Raw genomic sequence first — 13520 nt, forward strand, 5'->3', positions numbered from 1 at the left:
AAAATAACCCCACGGGCCGCATGCAGGGTTTGAGACCCCTGATCTAAATAGACAAGACAGTCACAGGGTGGGAGGGGAACAGAGGCACACAGAGATGACATAATTCGCCTCAGGGAACGTAACAGGTCAGTAGCAGAGCTAGGACTAGAACTCACATTTCTTGACTTCCAGGCCACTGCTCTACCCACTAGACTACACTGCCTCTTAGCACTAGGGTTGATCACAAGAAATTTTTTACATTACGGAAAAGTTCATTATTCCTCCCCCTGCCAGAAAAAGGGCTAATCCCATTTTTGCTCCAGCTTGTCACAATAATTCACCTTCGGACAGAGACCAGGGCCGAAAAATTCCAGCTCATAAAATGAAAGAGCAACTGAAAATGTTGTAATATTAATGCCCAAGCAACCTTAACTAGAGCTACGCCTTGTATTCCAGCTGGAATAGATGGTGAGAATTTCCCACCAGTCTATTACTGTTTTTAGGTAGGGATACATTTTCCTGGAGGGCAGAGGGAAACACTAAGATCTGAGCATAGCACTAAAGCAAATAATTATGCAATTAGAACTACTAAAAGTTGACAAAACTCCAGGCGCAGATGAATTGCACCCCAGAATAATGAAGGAAGCAGCAAGAGAATAGAAAAGCCTCACTTCAGTGGCGGGGGAGGCTGGGAGAAGGGACAAAATTATAATATTTAGTACAGGGAAAAGGAGAGGGATTTTCATTTAAGCTCATGATTGACATATGGTACAGGCTGCACCTGTGAGGTGCTGGCAAATCCCATTGACTTCAGTGGAAGTAGCAGGACCTCAGCATCTCTCAGGTGCAGACTCAAGTCTGCTTGAGTGTCTGTCTGAGGGACTGTCTACATTACCATTAAAAACTCATGGCTGGCCTGTGCCAGCTGACTTGGGCTAAGGGGCTGTTTAACTGTAGTGTAGATGTTCAGGCTGCAGCCAGCGCTCTGGGACCCTCCCACCGCGCAGGTCCTTGGGCTCAAACATCAGTACCACAATTAAACAGTCCTTTAGCCCGAGCCAGCTGGCACAGGACAGTCACGGGTTTTTAACTGCAGTGTAAACAGACCCTTACAGACAGGAAACAATTACAGCATGGGAACTAGGTGGCTCAGGGGCTTGGCTGCAGCACTTCTAGGTGTCTGGTTCAACTCCAGCCTAGGTTAGGAGTGCAGAATACCTGCCATCATCCGACAGCTCTTGGTGATCTACTACACAGCATTAGTCTTGCAGAGAAGTGTCCATCCACATCACAACCCCCACCCCCAATAAGAATGAACTTTGGCCACCCCCAGTAAAAGTCTTAAAGAGAGTTTTCATTCTCCATACGCAAAGCACAACCACGAACCTAGAGTTTACATGAAGAGAAAAAAAAAAAAAACAAAGCAAGAAAGAACAGAAGTAAAGTCTCCACCAGTGCGAACAAGAGCACAGTGTCTCCTCTGCAGCAAGCTGCAGCTGAACCAAACACAAAATGGCTGCTATCTCCAGCAAACTCCTAGGGAATTAAAAGTGCAGCGTAGCCAATAAATAAAATGACATGAGTATACAATCTGTCAGTGCAAGCGCGGAGAGTGACCAGACTGCCCATCCATATGGTCCCTCCAGGTCAAAGATGAGGCACATTGGCAGGGCAAGAGAACAGAAACTTACCCCGAGGTTGCCCATTCTTTGGCTAAATAGAGAGCGTCAATCTCCAGGTCTTCAGGCCAGTAACTCTCACAGGCACTTAATGCCCCAAAAATGTAAGGGGAAAATCCTGGCAATGGCAAAACAATCAGATGGGGCAGTTATTCAAAGCAGGGGGAAGGCAGCAGGTTGGGGTTGGGGAGTAGCCACAAGTGTCAATCTGAGGGCCAAGATGTTGTATATAAATGACCACAAAGTGTTAGTTTCAAGAGTAGGACAAATCTGATGATAATATTGGGGAAAGAGGTTTGGGAGGAAACAACAACAAAAAGACAGATCAAATCAACTCCAGTTGAAGCCCATATATTTGGCTTCAGGCAACAATGCAATAGAGAACTGCTAGATTTTAAAATAAGAATTATCAAACTGGATCAGACCAGCGGCCCATCTAATTGCACTTCCTGTCTCTGGCAATGGCCAGCCCCAGATACCTAAGAATGCACTGAAATCCCTGTAATGGACATATAATAGAAATTGGAGAAGTTTTTCCAAAACCCCTCAGTGAGCATTTGGCTTATGCCCTGAAGCATGATGCTGTATGACCCTCATCATTGTTATCCTAACTAATGGGAACAGTGGACGTGCTCAATAGGTCCATCAATGGCTGTTAGCCAGGATAGATAGGTATAGTGTCCCTATACTCTGTTTGCCAGAAGCTGGGAGTGAGAGACAGGAGATGGATCACTTGATGATTACCTGTTCTGTTCGTTCCCTCTGAAGCACCTGGCACTGGCCACTGTCAGAAGACAGGATTATGTTATGGTTATGTTTCAATATCCCCATCCTTTCTTTAACAGATCAATGGACTCCCTTGGCAGAGAGTTCCAGAGGTGACTAGGCACTGTGTTAAAGTACTACCTTTTACCAGTTTCAAATTTGTTGCCTTTCAACGTAACTGATTGTCCTCTTGTTATTATATTAGGATAAAGGGCTAATAGGGATGCCAAATTTACCTTCTCTATGATGTTAATTTATTGCAAAGAACATCACAAGAGAAACCCAGAAAAATAATCTGAAGCAGCTGGTGACTGACTATTATGCTAAGAGTCCATCTGCAGAGACAAATTTATCACGTTAATACACAGTTATAACATAGCTTAGTCTTGCCTGTGTGAAAAGCACCAATCCCTTCTATAATCCAGAGATTCCATTAACATGCCTATAACACAGCTGGGTCCTGCCGACTCAGTGTGATATTGCCTGGTGTCCCTTGGATGGTAACATACAAGATGCAACAGCAGGTAGATATTAGCAAGGTGCACACTGCCTGCAGTTCAGCTCATCTTATTATATAAGACAGATTGTGGACAGGGAGGGAAAACGTAAGTGACTTGGGTACTCCAGGATCTTAGCAATTCAATAAAGCTAAACAAACAAGGTCACCATTTTGTAGAAAACAGGACATTGAGAGACAACCGCTGGGAGATGCACAGAATTCACAAGAAGGGGAACAGAGACAATAAACGCCCCAAAGCTATTTGCGTCCCCGTCAATGAAAATAACAAGAGGGTGGGGCTGTGAACTCTTCCTAAAGGAAAGGGCAGACGCTCCAGGAATTCAGAAATCTTTTTTTTTTTTTTTTTTTTTTAAAAACAGGGAAAAGTGACTAATTATGGAAGAAGCTACCTAGGGCAGCCACAGGAGCAATGGGTATAATCAGGCTCTTAGAAAACAGACATCGGGTCAAGCATGTAAAAGGAAAAAGTTACCAGGGTTTCAAACAAGTGAACAGAGCTAGACGGGGCCAGACATTCTCATACACCGAGTATGTAATTTGGCTGGGTCTGTTCCCTGCTTCCTTCAAATTCTTAGCTGTCCCAGGATGTTTGGATCTTGGCTAATCTGAATTTAGCCAGGAGCAGCATGAGTGATAGAACAGACATTTTGGGGGACTTTGCAGCCCCGCCTGTCATTAGCTCCTAGCAGTGTAGGCCTATCACACCCAGCAGAGCTGTTCTGCTCTCCCCAGGCTATCAGCCTCCCTCTCTGGTCATGGAGACAGAAGTTCTCAGAAAGAAAGGGGGTGGTATACACGCACTCAACTTGGGAGATGCGGATGGCCTGAGAAGGAACCAGCTGGATGGTAAAACAGGTCCAAGTGTTGGGCGAGATTAGGAGTGGTAAGGCAGGTGGCAGCAGCAGATCCTCCTGCTCCAGAAACACAACCCCTTCTATTTGACGTAGAAGGCAAATCTCTATTGTCCCACGTCCCAATTGATATATGATCAGGACACCATTTGTCCCAATATTCAGGTAAGGAGGTAAGTGGGAGGGAGGCACCAACTCTGTGGGTGCTCCGGGGCTGGAGCACCCACCGGGAAAAATTAGCAGGTGCTCCGCACCCACCAGCAGCCAAGATCCCCTCTCCTCGCTTCTTTCTCTCCTCCCAGAGTGCTGCATCCCCACTCCTCCCCAGCGCTTCCCGCTGCCTAACAGCTGTTTGGCGGCACTTTGGACTTTCCAGGAGGGAGGGGGAGGTGCGGGGATGCAGCACGCTCAGGGGAGGAGGCGGAGAAGAGACAGGACAGAGGCGGGGACTTGGGGGAAAGGGGTGGAATGGGGCAGTGCGAGGGCGGTGCAGGGGTGAGCACCTACCGGGCAGAGGGGAAGTCAGCGCCGTAGGGTCGAGTAGCAGGCAGGCCGGGGGGTGAAGAGGCGAGCCAGCAGCGGGCGGGGTGGAGGGGAGTAAGGAGGCGAGCGGTGGGTGGGGGACTGAGGAGGGATACAGCAAGCCAGCAGCAGGCTGGGGGATGAGGAAGGACATGCTGGCGGGGGAGCCGAGTGGGGAAGGGGCGAGACCTGGGGCAGAGTGGGGGCAGGATCTGTGAGCAGCGGGGGTGGACTGTGGGCAGGGCTGAAAGCACCCCAATGTGTCCCGATATTTCACTGTTCTGATCTGGTTACCCTAAGGTGAAGGGACCTATGATACGCAGTTGGGCCTTTCCAGGTCCATTCAGCAGAGGGCTGCCCTTCACATTCTCACTAGCCAGGCCATTACAATGATGCTCAGGTGAATGGGTAAGGCAGCTGGCACCTTCCCCCCCAGTGCCCTCCATGCTCGGAGGCATGGCACTGTCATGGCACTCCAACAGGGGCAGCACTCACCTCCGCTGCCCTGAGTTCTAAAGGGTGCAACATCTCAGATGACGCTGACAGCACCCCCCCAACCTGCCTCGGTTTTCCCTGCTTGGTCAGAGCACAGTCACGCTCTGCGCGCAGCTGCAGTTCCCCCTCACAGGCTGGCACAGGAGCAAACTGCCAGCTTGATGGCTCAGTGACAGAGTAAACAGAGGACCTCGGACACAGGGACAGCAGCTGGGCACAGACAGAGACTCTTGCATGGGACGGTAGGTGCCCCAGATAAGGAAGAAACAAAGTCAGAACTGCTGCAAGTGGATGGATCTGCACTCAAATCAGTGGAGTGGCTCAGAAGTGTAGGCTCCATGCACTCCTCTCTGCTCATGTCAGAGCAGGCCAAACCCATCAGAATCCAGCCAGGGGGTCCGCTGCAAGCAGCCTCCTTCTTCCCGATCCTGCAGACGCTCCTCTGACCCAAATCAGTGGGGCTCTGAGAAGCAGCCATTCTCCCCACTTTCATCTCCCCTCCTACCCACAGGGATCTCCCCACTGTAGATAATAATGATGGGGTTCAGCACTATCTTCTGTGCTGTCCCCATCTGCCAAAACACTCATCTCCCCCACGTACATACAGTGGATCAGCTCTCAAAGGCGCACCACTGCCATAGGAGAAGGGGGTATCCCTGGGAAGTAGCTAACCAGCATCAAGTCTCTTTCTGCAAGTCTCAAGATCTGCAGGATTTCCCACGTTGGGTGGGTTTCACCCCATCCACTGTTGGGGGGGGGGGGGGGAAATCTATCTCTTGACTGCAAGTTCCCATGGTTTTAATGTCACAAGTGATGGGGAAACTATTCCACAGTCTAAGAGATCTCACTGACCCTAATTAATCTCATACACCTGCCACAAAGCCCCATGCACACAAGCCCCACAGGGTGTAGGTCACAAACGCAGGGGCTAGAGCCCCAAAGCTTCACAGAGCTTCAAACAAGGTGCCAGGCTCACGTACAGTGTTTAGAAAACAGCTGCAGCATCACTTCAGCCACCGGCACGAATAATAATTCTTCAAAGAAACCCCCCGGAATTAAAATAAACTACCATGTCGCATTGCTACAGGTCCTTTCATCCAAGGACGTCCGGGTGCCTTGCAAGCCATTCATTAATTAAGCCTCCAAACCGCCCGGAGGAGAGGGGTATACCATTACTGTATCCATTTCACCCCTTGGGGAATCAGCAGCACAGCGCAATTGCAGGAACCTGCTGAAGGTTAGACTGGGGACAGAATGCCGGAGTCCCAACTCAACCTCTGCCTGCTAATGCAAGTTACAACCACAGCTTGTCTCGTCCACATTACAATTTAATGTGTTAGTTAACACACGTCTGCCAATGTGTTAAAAAAAACAAACAAACACCCTTGTTCCTAGTGTAGCCCCACCCTGGCGACTCTCCTGTTTTGACCACAATCCCCTCCCAGAGGCCTGTTGCCCCTTCCTATAACGCAATAAATATTGTGAATATTTGAATGAAAAGCGAGATCACTCAAAGTTTCAGCAGTTCATGCACAGACCCTTAGATCGAACCAACCTTTGGCTTCTTTGGAAATGTTGTAGCTCTGGGACTGAAGAGGGGGAGTTTTAGAGACATGAGTTTAAACCTTGGGACTGTGATGGCTTTAGATTAGGCAAAGAGCGGGCCTATAGGGAAAATCCAGTCCTGCCATTTGCATTACGGATTATTTGAGGCTTTGATTCTTTTTATCCTTAAGATAAAGGGGTCAAATTTTTCCTCCCACATCAACACCACCCCCGTATCTTCTAATGGGATTTAAAAATCTAATAAGTGTCCCATGAACATGCTGAAACAGGCATCTTTGGGCCTCTCTCAACAGATTGTCTGAATTTGAGGAAATTATGCTTCAGACCACCTTCATGTGTATGCTGTGCCAACCAGACTCTGATCTGACCTACCCCAGTGTCAATCAGGAGTAGCTCCATTGAAGCCAGTGGATCACTCTGGTGTGAGCTCAGCATCAGAGCCAGATTACACAGTAAAACAGCCTTAGCAGAAAACCACAGTGTTTTTAAATCTGCAACACCACAGTCCTGATGCTGAGCTGCCTTGTGCACTGTGCTATCATTTATTTACACCTGTGCGAAGCCAGGGTAAAACACTGCCAAATCAGAACTCTCCACTCGTGTGCACAGGTGCTAGCATTTCACACCCCTTGTGCATAGCTATAGCTGGCTGCACATGCAGTCAGGCAGAGGGCAATCAAGCCCCTTGCGGTTTCCAGTTATTTCTTTTCCTTAAAAAAAAAATGCACATTTTAATTCCTTCCCCCACAATTTTTTTCTCCTTTAGGAAAATAAGGAACAGGGTTGGCCACCCTTCCTGACACGCGTGGGTCCTTGCTCCTTGAGCGCACCCACTGATTAGCATGGGTTCTGCTCATGAAATTAGGTACGGCTCACAAAATGGTGTAATCCGCTGGGCAAGCTGAAGTCAACGTAAGGGAGGCCCAATCTGACCCTTGAAAAAAAAAAAAATTAAAAAAAACCATCCACCCTTTCTACACAAGGGAAAGTAGAAGAGTACCTGCAGTTGACTGATTTCAAACCATAACAGCAGTAACTTATGGAAGGAGATGCTGTGAGGCAGAACTGGATGAGTTCCAAGAGGAGCCCAGCAGGATCACTTGATAGACAATATAACAGAGCCATCAGAATGCCTCCCCCATCACCATCACCCATCAGCACAGCCCTAAACCCCATTTCCTACAACTCAAAGTGGATTTGACTCGAAACTCTGGGAAAAAAATCTTCCGAGGCGTTGCTGGGCCAGGTTATGTCTGGTGTAAAGTGCAAGTGACTGCACTGACTTCAGTGCGGTTACTCCTGATATACACCAGCATCACTGAGATCAGAGTTTGGCCTAATCCTCTCATGTTGAACAACAACAGAAATCAATTTTTCAACACCTCAATCCTTTTCATAACAGCCTGACCTCCCCTGCACATGTTGACTCAGGGCTGGTCTCCACTGCTAAAAGAGTGGTGCTTTCGGTTCCGGGGGTAACTACAGCGCAGGAGCTATCCTGCGGTAAAAACACAGTGAAGACAGGGTACTTTAGTTTTAGTGGAAGATTAAACTCGCTGAGCTCAATCCTGCGCCTCTGCCTGGGGCAGACCTTCACTGTGCTTTGAACTCAGGATAGTTACTGCAAGGTAAAAAAAAAAACAAAACAGCTTTTAGCAGCGAGGGCAAGCCGTCAGATGGGCAGAGAGTTCACTGCAAGACATCCTCTAGCGCAGGACTTCACTAACTTTTTTCCATCCTTTCTCCCTCTTAATGTCAAGAAATATTGCACGCCTTCGCTGTCCTCGCCCTTCCTCCCGTTTACAACAAAGAGAGGAATTCCCTTTCTGACTATTTTTCTTTTAAAATGGTTCATGCTGTGAGTGCATTTTAAACACACCTTTCAGATGAGGCATACAACTGAGGTCTTGGTGGCTTGGGGCCCATTAAAGATCCTACGGCAATTTTCACCAGAGTATGGGTGTTAACCCAAAGTCCTGGATGAATCCAAGTCTGGATCATTATTTCCTCTCATCAGATCCCCTTGTACGGGCTCCTGATTCCAACTGCACTCACACCAGTGTAAGTCAGGGTAAGCAAACAGAGGTGCTATTGCTAGGGCTCTGCACAGGAAGTCAGGAGATCTATTCCTGACTCTGCCACCCACTTGCTGTGACCTCAGGTAAGATGCTTTTCCTGTTTCTCTTCCTACCTTTTATCTGTCTTGTCCATTTACACTGTAAGCTCTGCAAGGCAGGGACTGTCTCTCAGGGCTTGTCTACACTTACTGGGCTGCAGCGCTTCATGAAGAGGCTACCTACATCGAAAGGAGAGCATCTCCCATCGGTGTAGGTACTCCACCTCCTGGAGAGGCAGTAGCTGTGTCGAAGGGAAAAGCCCTCCTGTCTACATAGCGCTGTCTACACCAGGAGTTCAGTCGGAGTAACTGCGTCGCTCAGGGGTGTGGATTTTCCATACCCTTGAGCAATGTAGTTATACCAACATATGTTTGTAGTGTAGAGGAGGGCCGTGTTTGTACAGTGCCTGACTCAGTGGGGCCCTGATGTTGTTTGGGGTGTGCAGGCATCCTGTAAAAGAAGTAAAAAATAATAACTCCAGCCAAGTCAGTGGAGTGATACCAGCGTGAAACGAACTGGTGTAAGATCCAAATCAGAACAGTGTTCTTTATTTCCTGCTCTAAGCTGCTAGGTGGGCACTGTTAAACAGCTGCTCCATTCCACCCTGGAGACAGCTGCGTTTCAGCATGGGGTAAACTGATTCCTGTAACAATTACTGAATAACGGCATAAAGTGCTCTGGATTCCTCTGGGATGAAGAGCACTATATAGATGCAAAGCATTACTATGCAGACAGGGTAACCTGTGTCCCTACTTTTGTCTGGCTGGGCCATTTCCACTTCAAACTCAGCAAAACCAGGAGCGTCTGCTGGATGTGCAGCACATGCCAACAGATTTGCCGGCTTCAGGAGAGCCACTGGGCAAGAGAGAAACATCTTTTCCTTTTGCTAAATTTCCACTTGCTTTGCTCCCCTGGAAGAGGATCAAAGCTGCCCCCAGCCTGAGCTTTACTCTGCCCTGCCCTTCACTCAGCCCTGACTGCAAGCCAATGCTTCCTAACCATCTGGGGCTGCTGCGATCAGTTGCAGCATAAACTAACCCGTCTCTGCCCAAGGAAGCTGGATGGTTCAGGGGCTCGCCAACGTGATGCTAGACCCCTTGCACCACCAGGTTGCTGGTTCAGCTCCGGCGTGCGTCAGCAGTTACCCTTTGGCGGCGTACATGCAATGAGTCGTCGGGTCTCAGCCTGGTGCCTCTCTGAGGGGCAGGGGAGGATCCATCCCTGCAGCGAGCCCCGTGGCTGGCAGCCTGGGGCTAACTCCCTCTCTCCTCCCAGAGCCGGCCTTCTGGCCCCCACCCGGCGAAGGGAGAGGGGAAGGCTGCCGTTGGGGGTACCCCTGCACCAGCGGGGGCCGGCACGGCTTCCCCCCCCCCCAGGGAAGGGGCAGGGAAGGAGACTGGCACTTACCCCTGCAACAGAGCAGGACGAGCAGCAGGAGCGGGCAACGCATGGTGCCTCCCTGGATCGCCGCGGAAGGTTTCTCTCTCCCGCAGCCCCGCGGGGTCGGCCGGCGGCGAGGCTGGGCAGGGGGCTGGCTCTGCGCGACGCACCGGGGCTCGGGCGGGGAGACAAGCGCCCGCCGCCCGCGGAGCCGGGGCGCTGCTCGGCGCCGGTCCCTAGCGCCGCTTCGCAGCCCAGCAGCGCTGGGGTCCGCGGCCTCTACGACCCCCGCTTTGCACGGGGCTTGGGGGCTCCGGGGAGCCGGGCTCGGGGCAACTCGCCCGCTCCTGCGCTGCGCTCGGCGCTGCGCTGCGCTCCGGCCCCGCGGCGCCCGCCCCGCGGCTCCCCCTGCCGGGCTCCCTGCGCCCCCAGGCGCGCGCCGCAGCTGCCTTTGTCCGCTGCCGCCGCTGCCCTGCGGGGTCCCAGCCTGGGCACCGCTCCGCACTCCCGTGCGGCGGAGCCCGGGGAGAGCGATTGGTCCGCTTCGCCAAACCCTGCGTCCTGAATGGCTGGCCCCCCGTCCGGCCCTGATTGGCCACAGCGACGGCCTGTCCACGGCAGGCCCCACCCTCCCACTGGCTGATTTTAGGGCTGCTTGTAGGGGCCCTACCAAAATCACAGACCAGTTGGCTCAATTTCAGGGGCATCGGGCCTTTGAAACCGTAAATTTCATGACTTCAGCTATTTACAGCTGAAATTTCGCAGGGTTGTGATTGTTGGGGTCCTGACCCAAAGAGGAGTTGTGTGGGGAGGGAGGTCACAAGGTTATGGTACGATAAAACCCATTGTTTCATGTTCTCTGTCTGTCTGTATATAAATCTCCCCGCTGTATTTTCCACCGAATGCATCCGATGAAGTGAGCTGTAGCTCACGAAAGCTTATGCTCAAATCAATTTGTTAGTCTCTAAGGTGCCACAAGTCCTCCTTTTCTTTTCGCGAATACAGACTAACCCGGCTGCTACTCTGAAACCTGTACAGGGGAGGTTGCAGTACGGCTACCCTTACTTCTGCACTGCTGCTGGCTGTGGTGCTGCCCGCATAGCTGGGCAGCTGGAGAGCAGCAGCTGCTGGCCCGGAGCCTAGCTCTGACGGCAGAGCCACCGCGAGCACCAGCGCAGAAGTAAGGATGGCACGGTATGGTATTGCCACTCTTTACTTCTGCGCTGCTGACTGCAGAGCTGGGCCCTCAGTCAGCAGCCACCACTCTCTGGCCACCCAGCTCTGAAGGCAGCACAGAAGTAAGGGTGGCAATACCAAAACCTCCCTAAAATAATCTTGTGACTCTCCGTTTTTGGTCAGGACCCTCAATTTGAGGAACATTGGTCTCCCCCATGAGTTCTATATAATATAGAGTAAATTTTACAGGGGAGGCCAGATTTCACGGTCCGTGGCACGTTTTTCATGGCCATGAATTTGGTAGGGCCCTCCCCGTCTGCATGGGTGCAAAGGTAGCAGGGCATATGCAGGAGGCTCACTGCTATTCCCATACATTCCCCCACTGCTCACTGTTGTGTGAAGCTTTCCCTTGGTGGTAACAGAAAAACCAGAAGGATTATGGGGGCTGGAGTTGGTTCTACTTTCAACAGCTGAAACTGTATGAAACACATTGTGAATCCAAGTTTTACACACATCACCGCTGATCGAAACCAGACTGAACGATACCAACTCTCAGTAGTACTTAGCCTGCCAACTCCTTGGGGCAGGGACTGTTAGCTCTGTGTATGTACAGCCCTAGCACAATGGGGGTCCAGATCTGTGACAGGCTCCTAGGTGTAACCGCAATACAAATAATAATAATATGCTTGTTTTTAAGTATATATTATCTGAGATCCAGAAACAGCCTTCATCCCGCACTGTGCAAAATTCCTCTTAATTTGAATGAGTAACAGATTTGAGCAAGTGTAAATGACACACTACTTCTAAGGCCACCCCAAATGACATGCCTCTGTGATGGCGAGACATTTCGGAAGCGCCCAAGGCTTTATTTCAGTGCAAAGTACTGCCCCATCTAGGGTGATCAGATGTCCTGATAACATCAGCATTGTCCCAATATTAGGAGCTTTATCTTATATGAACAACTATACGCCCTCTTGAAAAGAATGTGTCCCGATTTTTCGCACTTGCTATCTGGGCACCCTACCCCCCTCAAACTCCCCGCCCACAAATTACATTTTCAAATATTGCTTGAATAAACAACTGGGATTTGAACTTTAAAAAAACCCAAATTTTTATTGGTTCAAGAACACAAAAATAAGCAATATGTGAAAAATAAACGTAGCAATAAGGCGACATTTGCTACATTTATTTGTTGCTGCTGGAAGGTCTTTATCTAACATTTAGCGAAGTAGTATTTTGCTGCTACCTGGAGACTAGAAATAAGCTTAGAGGTTTCCACTGAACTGTCCCCTCTCTCTGGGAAGTCCAGACATATCACTAACGTGTCCAGTGATAATCTGGATTCAGTGATATCAAAAATTAAATTAAGGACAGATGTCCAAAAAGCAGCCAGCCTTGGATACTGCAATCTGATGTTTTTACAAGGTTGTTACCATGGGCAGTGAGTAGCATAGGTTGGGGAAGGCTGTGCCTCCCCAAACAACCTGACGTGGCCCAGCCCATGAGCCCCAGACCCCTCTTGCCTGCTTCAATTCCCTTCCCAGCGCTCTTCCATGCCATACTGCCTGTCTGCCCGGCGCTGGAGTTGTGGGTGCGCCGGCTATGTCGCCCACCCAGCAGTTGGGTTAGGGACGCTTCAGGCACACTACCTGCCCAGCACGTTGAGGCTGGGGGCACTCTGGCAGCGCTGCCTGCCCAGCGTGTTGGGGTTGGGGGTGCTCCAGCCAGGCTTCCCACCCAGCACTCTGGGACTGGGGACACGGAGGGGCGTGTGCTTTGGGCTTCGGAAGTGGTGGAAGAGGAGGGGCAGGGCCTTGGGAGAGGGGGAGGGGCCAGGGCTTAGCCTCCCCCAATGGCTCGTTCACCAGCTGCCCATGGTTGTTACAAGGTTACAAAGGTTATTACAAGGAGGAGGGAGAAAAATTGTTGTTCTTAACCTCTGAGGACAGGACAAGAAGCAAGGGGTTTAAATTGCAGCCGGGGCGGTTTAGGTTGGACATTAGGAAAAAAATTCCTAACTGTCAGGGTGGTTAAGCACTGGAATAAATTGCCTAGGGAGGTTATGGAATCTCCATCGTTGGAGATTTTTAAGAGCAGGTTGGACAAACACCTGTCAGGGTGGTCTAGATAATACTTAATCCTGCCATGAGTGCAGGGGACTGGACTAGATGACCTCTCAAGGTCCCTTCCAGTCCTACGATTCTATGATTTTATGTTGCAAAAAGTAACTTTCCTTCTCATACACACACATTCTCGATAGCAAGTCCGAGAATTTATTTTTATTTATTTTAATGTGAAGAAACTTTGAAACATCACCTTATAGTGTTCTTATTTTAATGGAATCATATACTTAGACTGTAAACTCTTTTGGGGAAGAGACTGTCTTTTTGCTTTGTGTTTGTACAGCATCTGTCACAATGGGGTCCTGGTCCCAGGGTTCCCAGATGCTACTGCCATAGAAATCAATAAT

General features: G+C 50.0%; 1 protein-coding gene across 1 annotated transcript in view; it reads right to left on the bottom strand.

Moving 5' to 3' along the window:
• The window catches only part of PODXL (podocalyxin like), a 92402-nt gene extending 82057 nt beyond the window's left edge, over window positions 1–10345 (bottom strand). The window contains exon 1 of the mRNA XM_038378989.2: window positions 9902–10345. Within this exon, the coding sequence (XP_038234917.1) occupies window positions 9902–9944 (43 nt within the window). The 5' untranslated portion in view covers window positions 9945–10345. The remainder of the gene's footprint in view (window positions 1–9901) is intronic.
• Window positions 10346–13520: the final 3175 nt, after the last annotated feature.

Source organism: Dermochelys coriacea, chromosome 1 (genome assembly GCF_009764565.3).
Source record: "Dermochelys coriacea isolate rDerCor1 chromosome 1, rDerCor1.pri.v4, whole genome shotgun sequence".
Classification (NCBI taxonomy): domain Eukaryota; kingdom Metazoa; phylum Chordata; order Testudines; family Dermochelyidae; genus Dermochelys; species Dermochelys coriacea.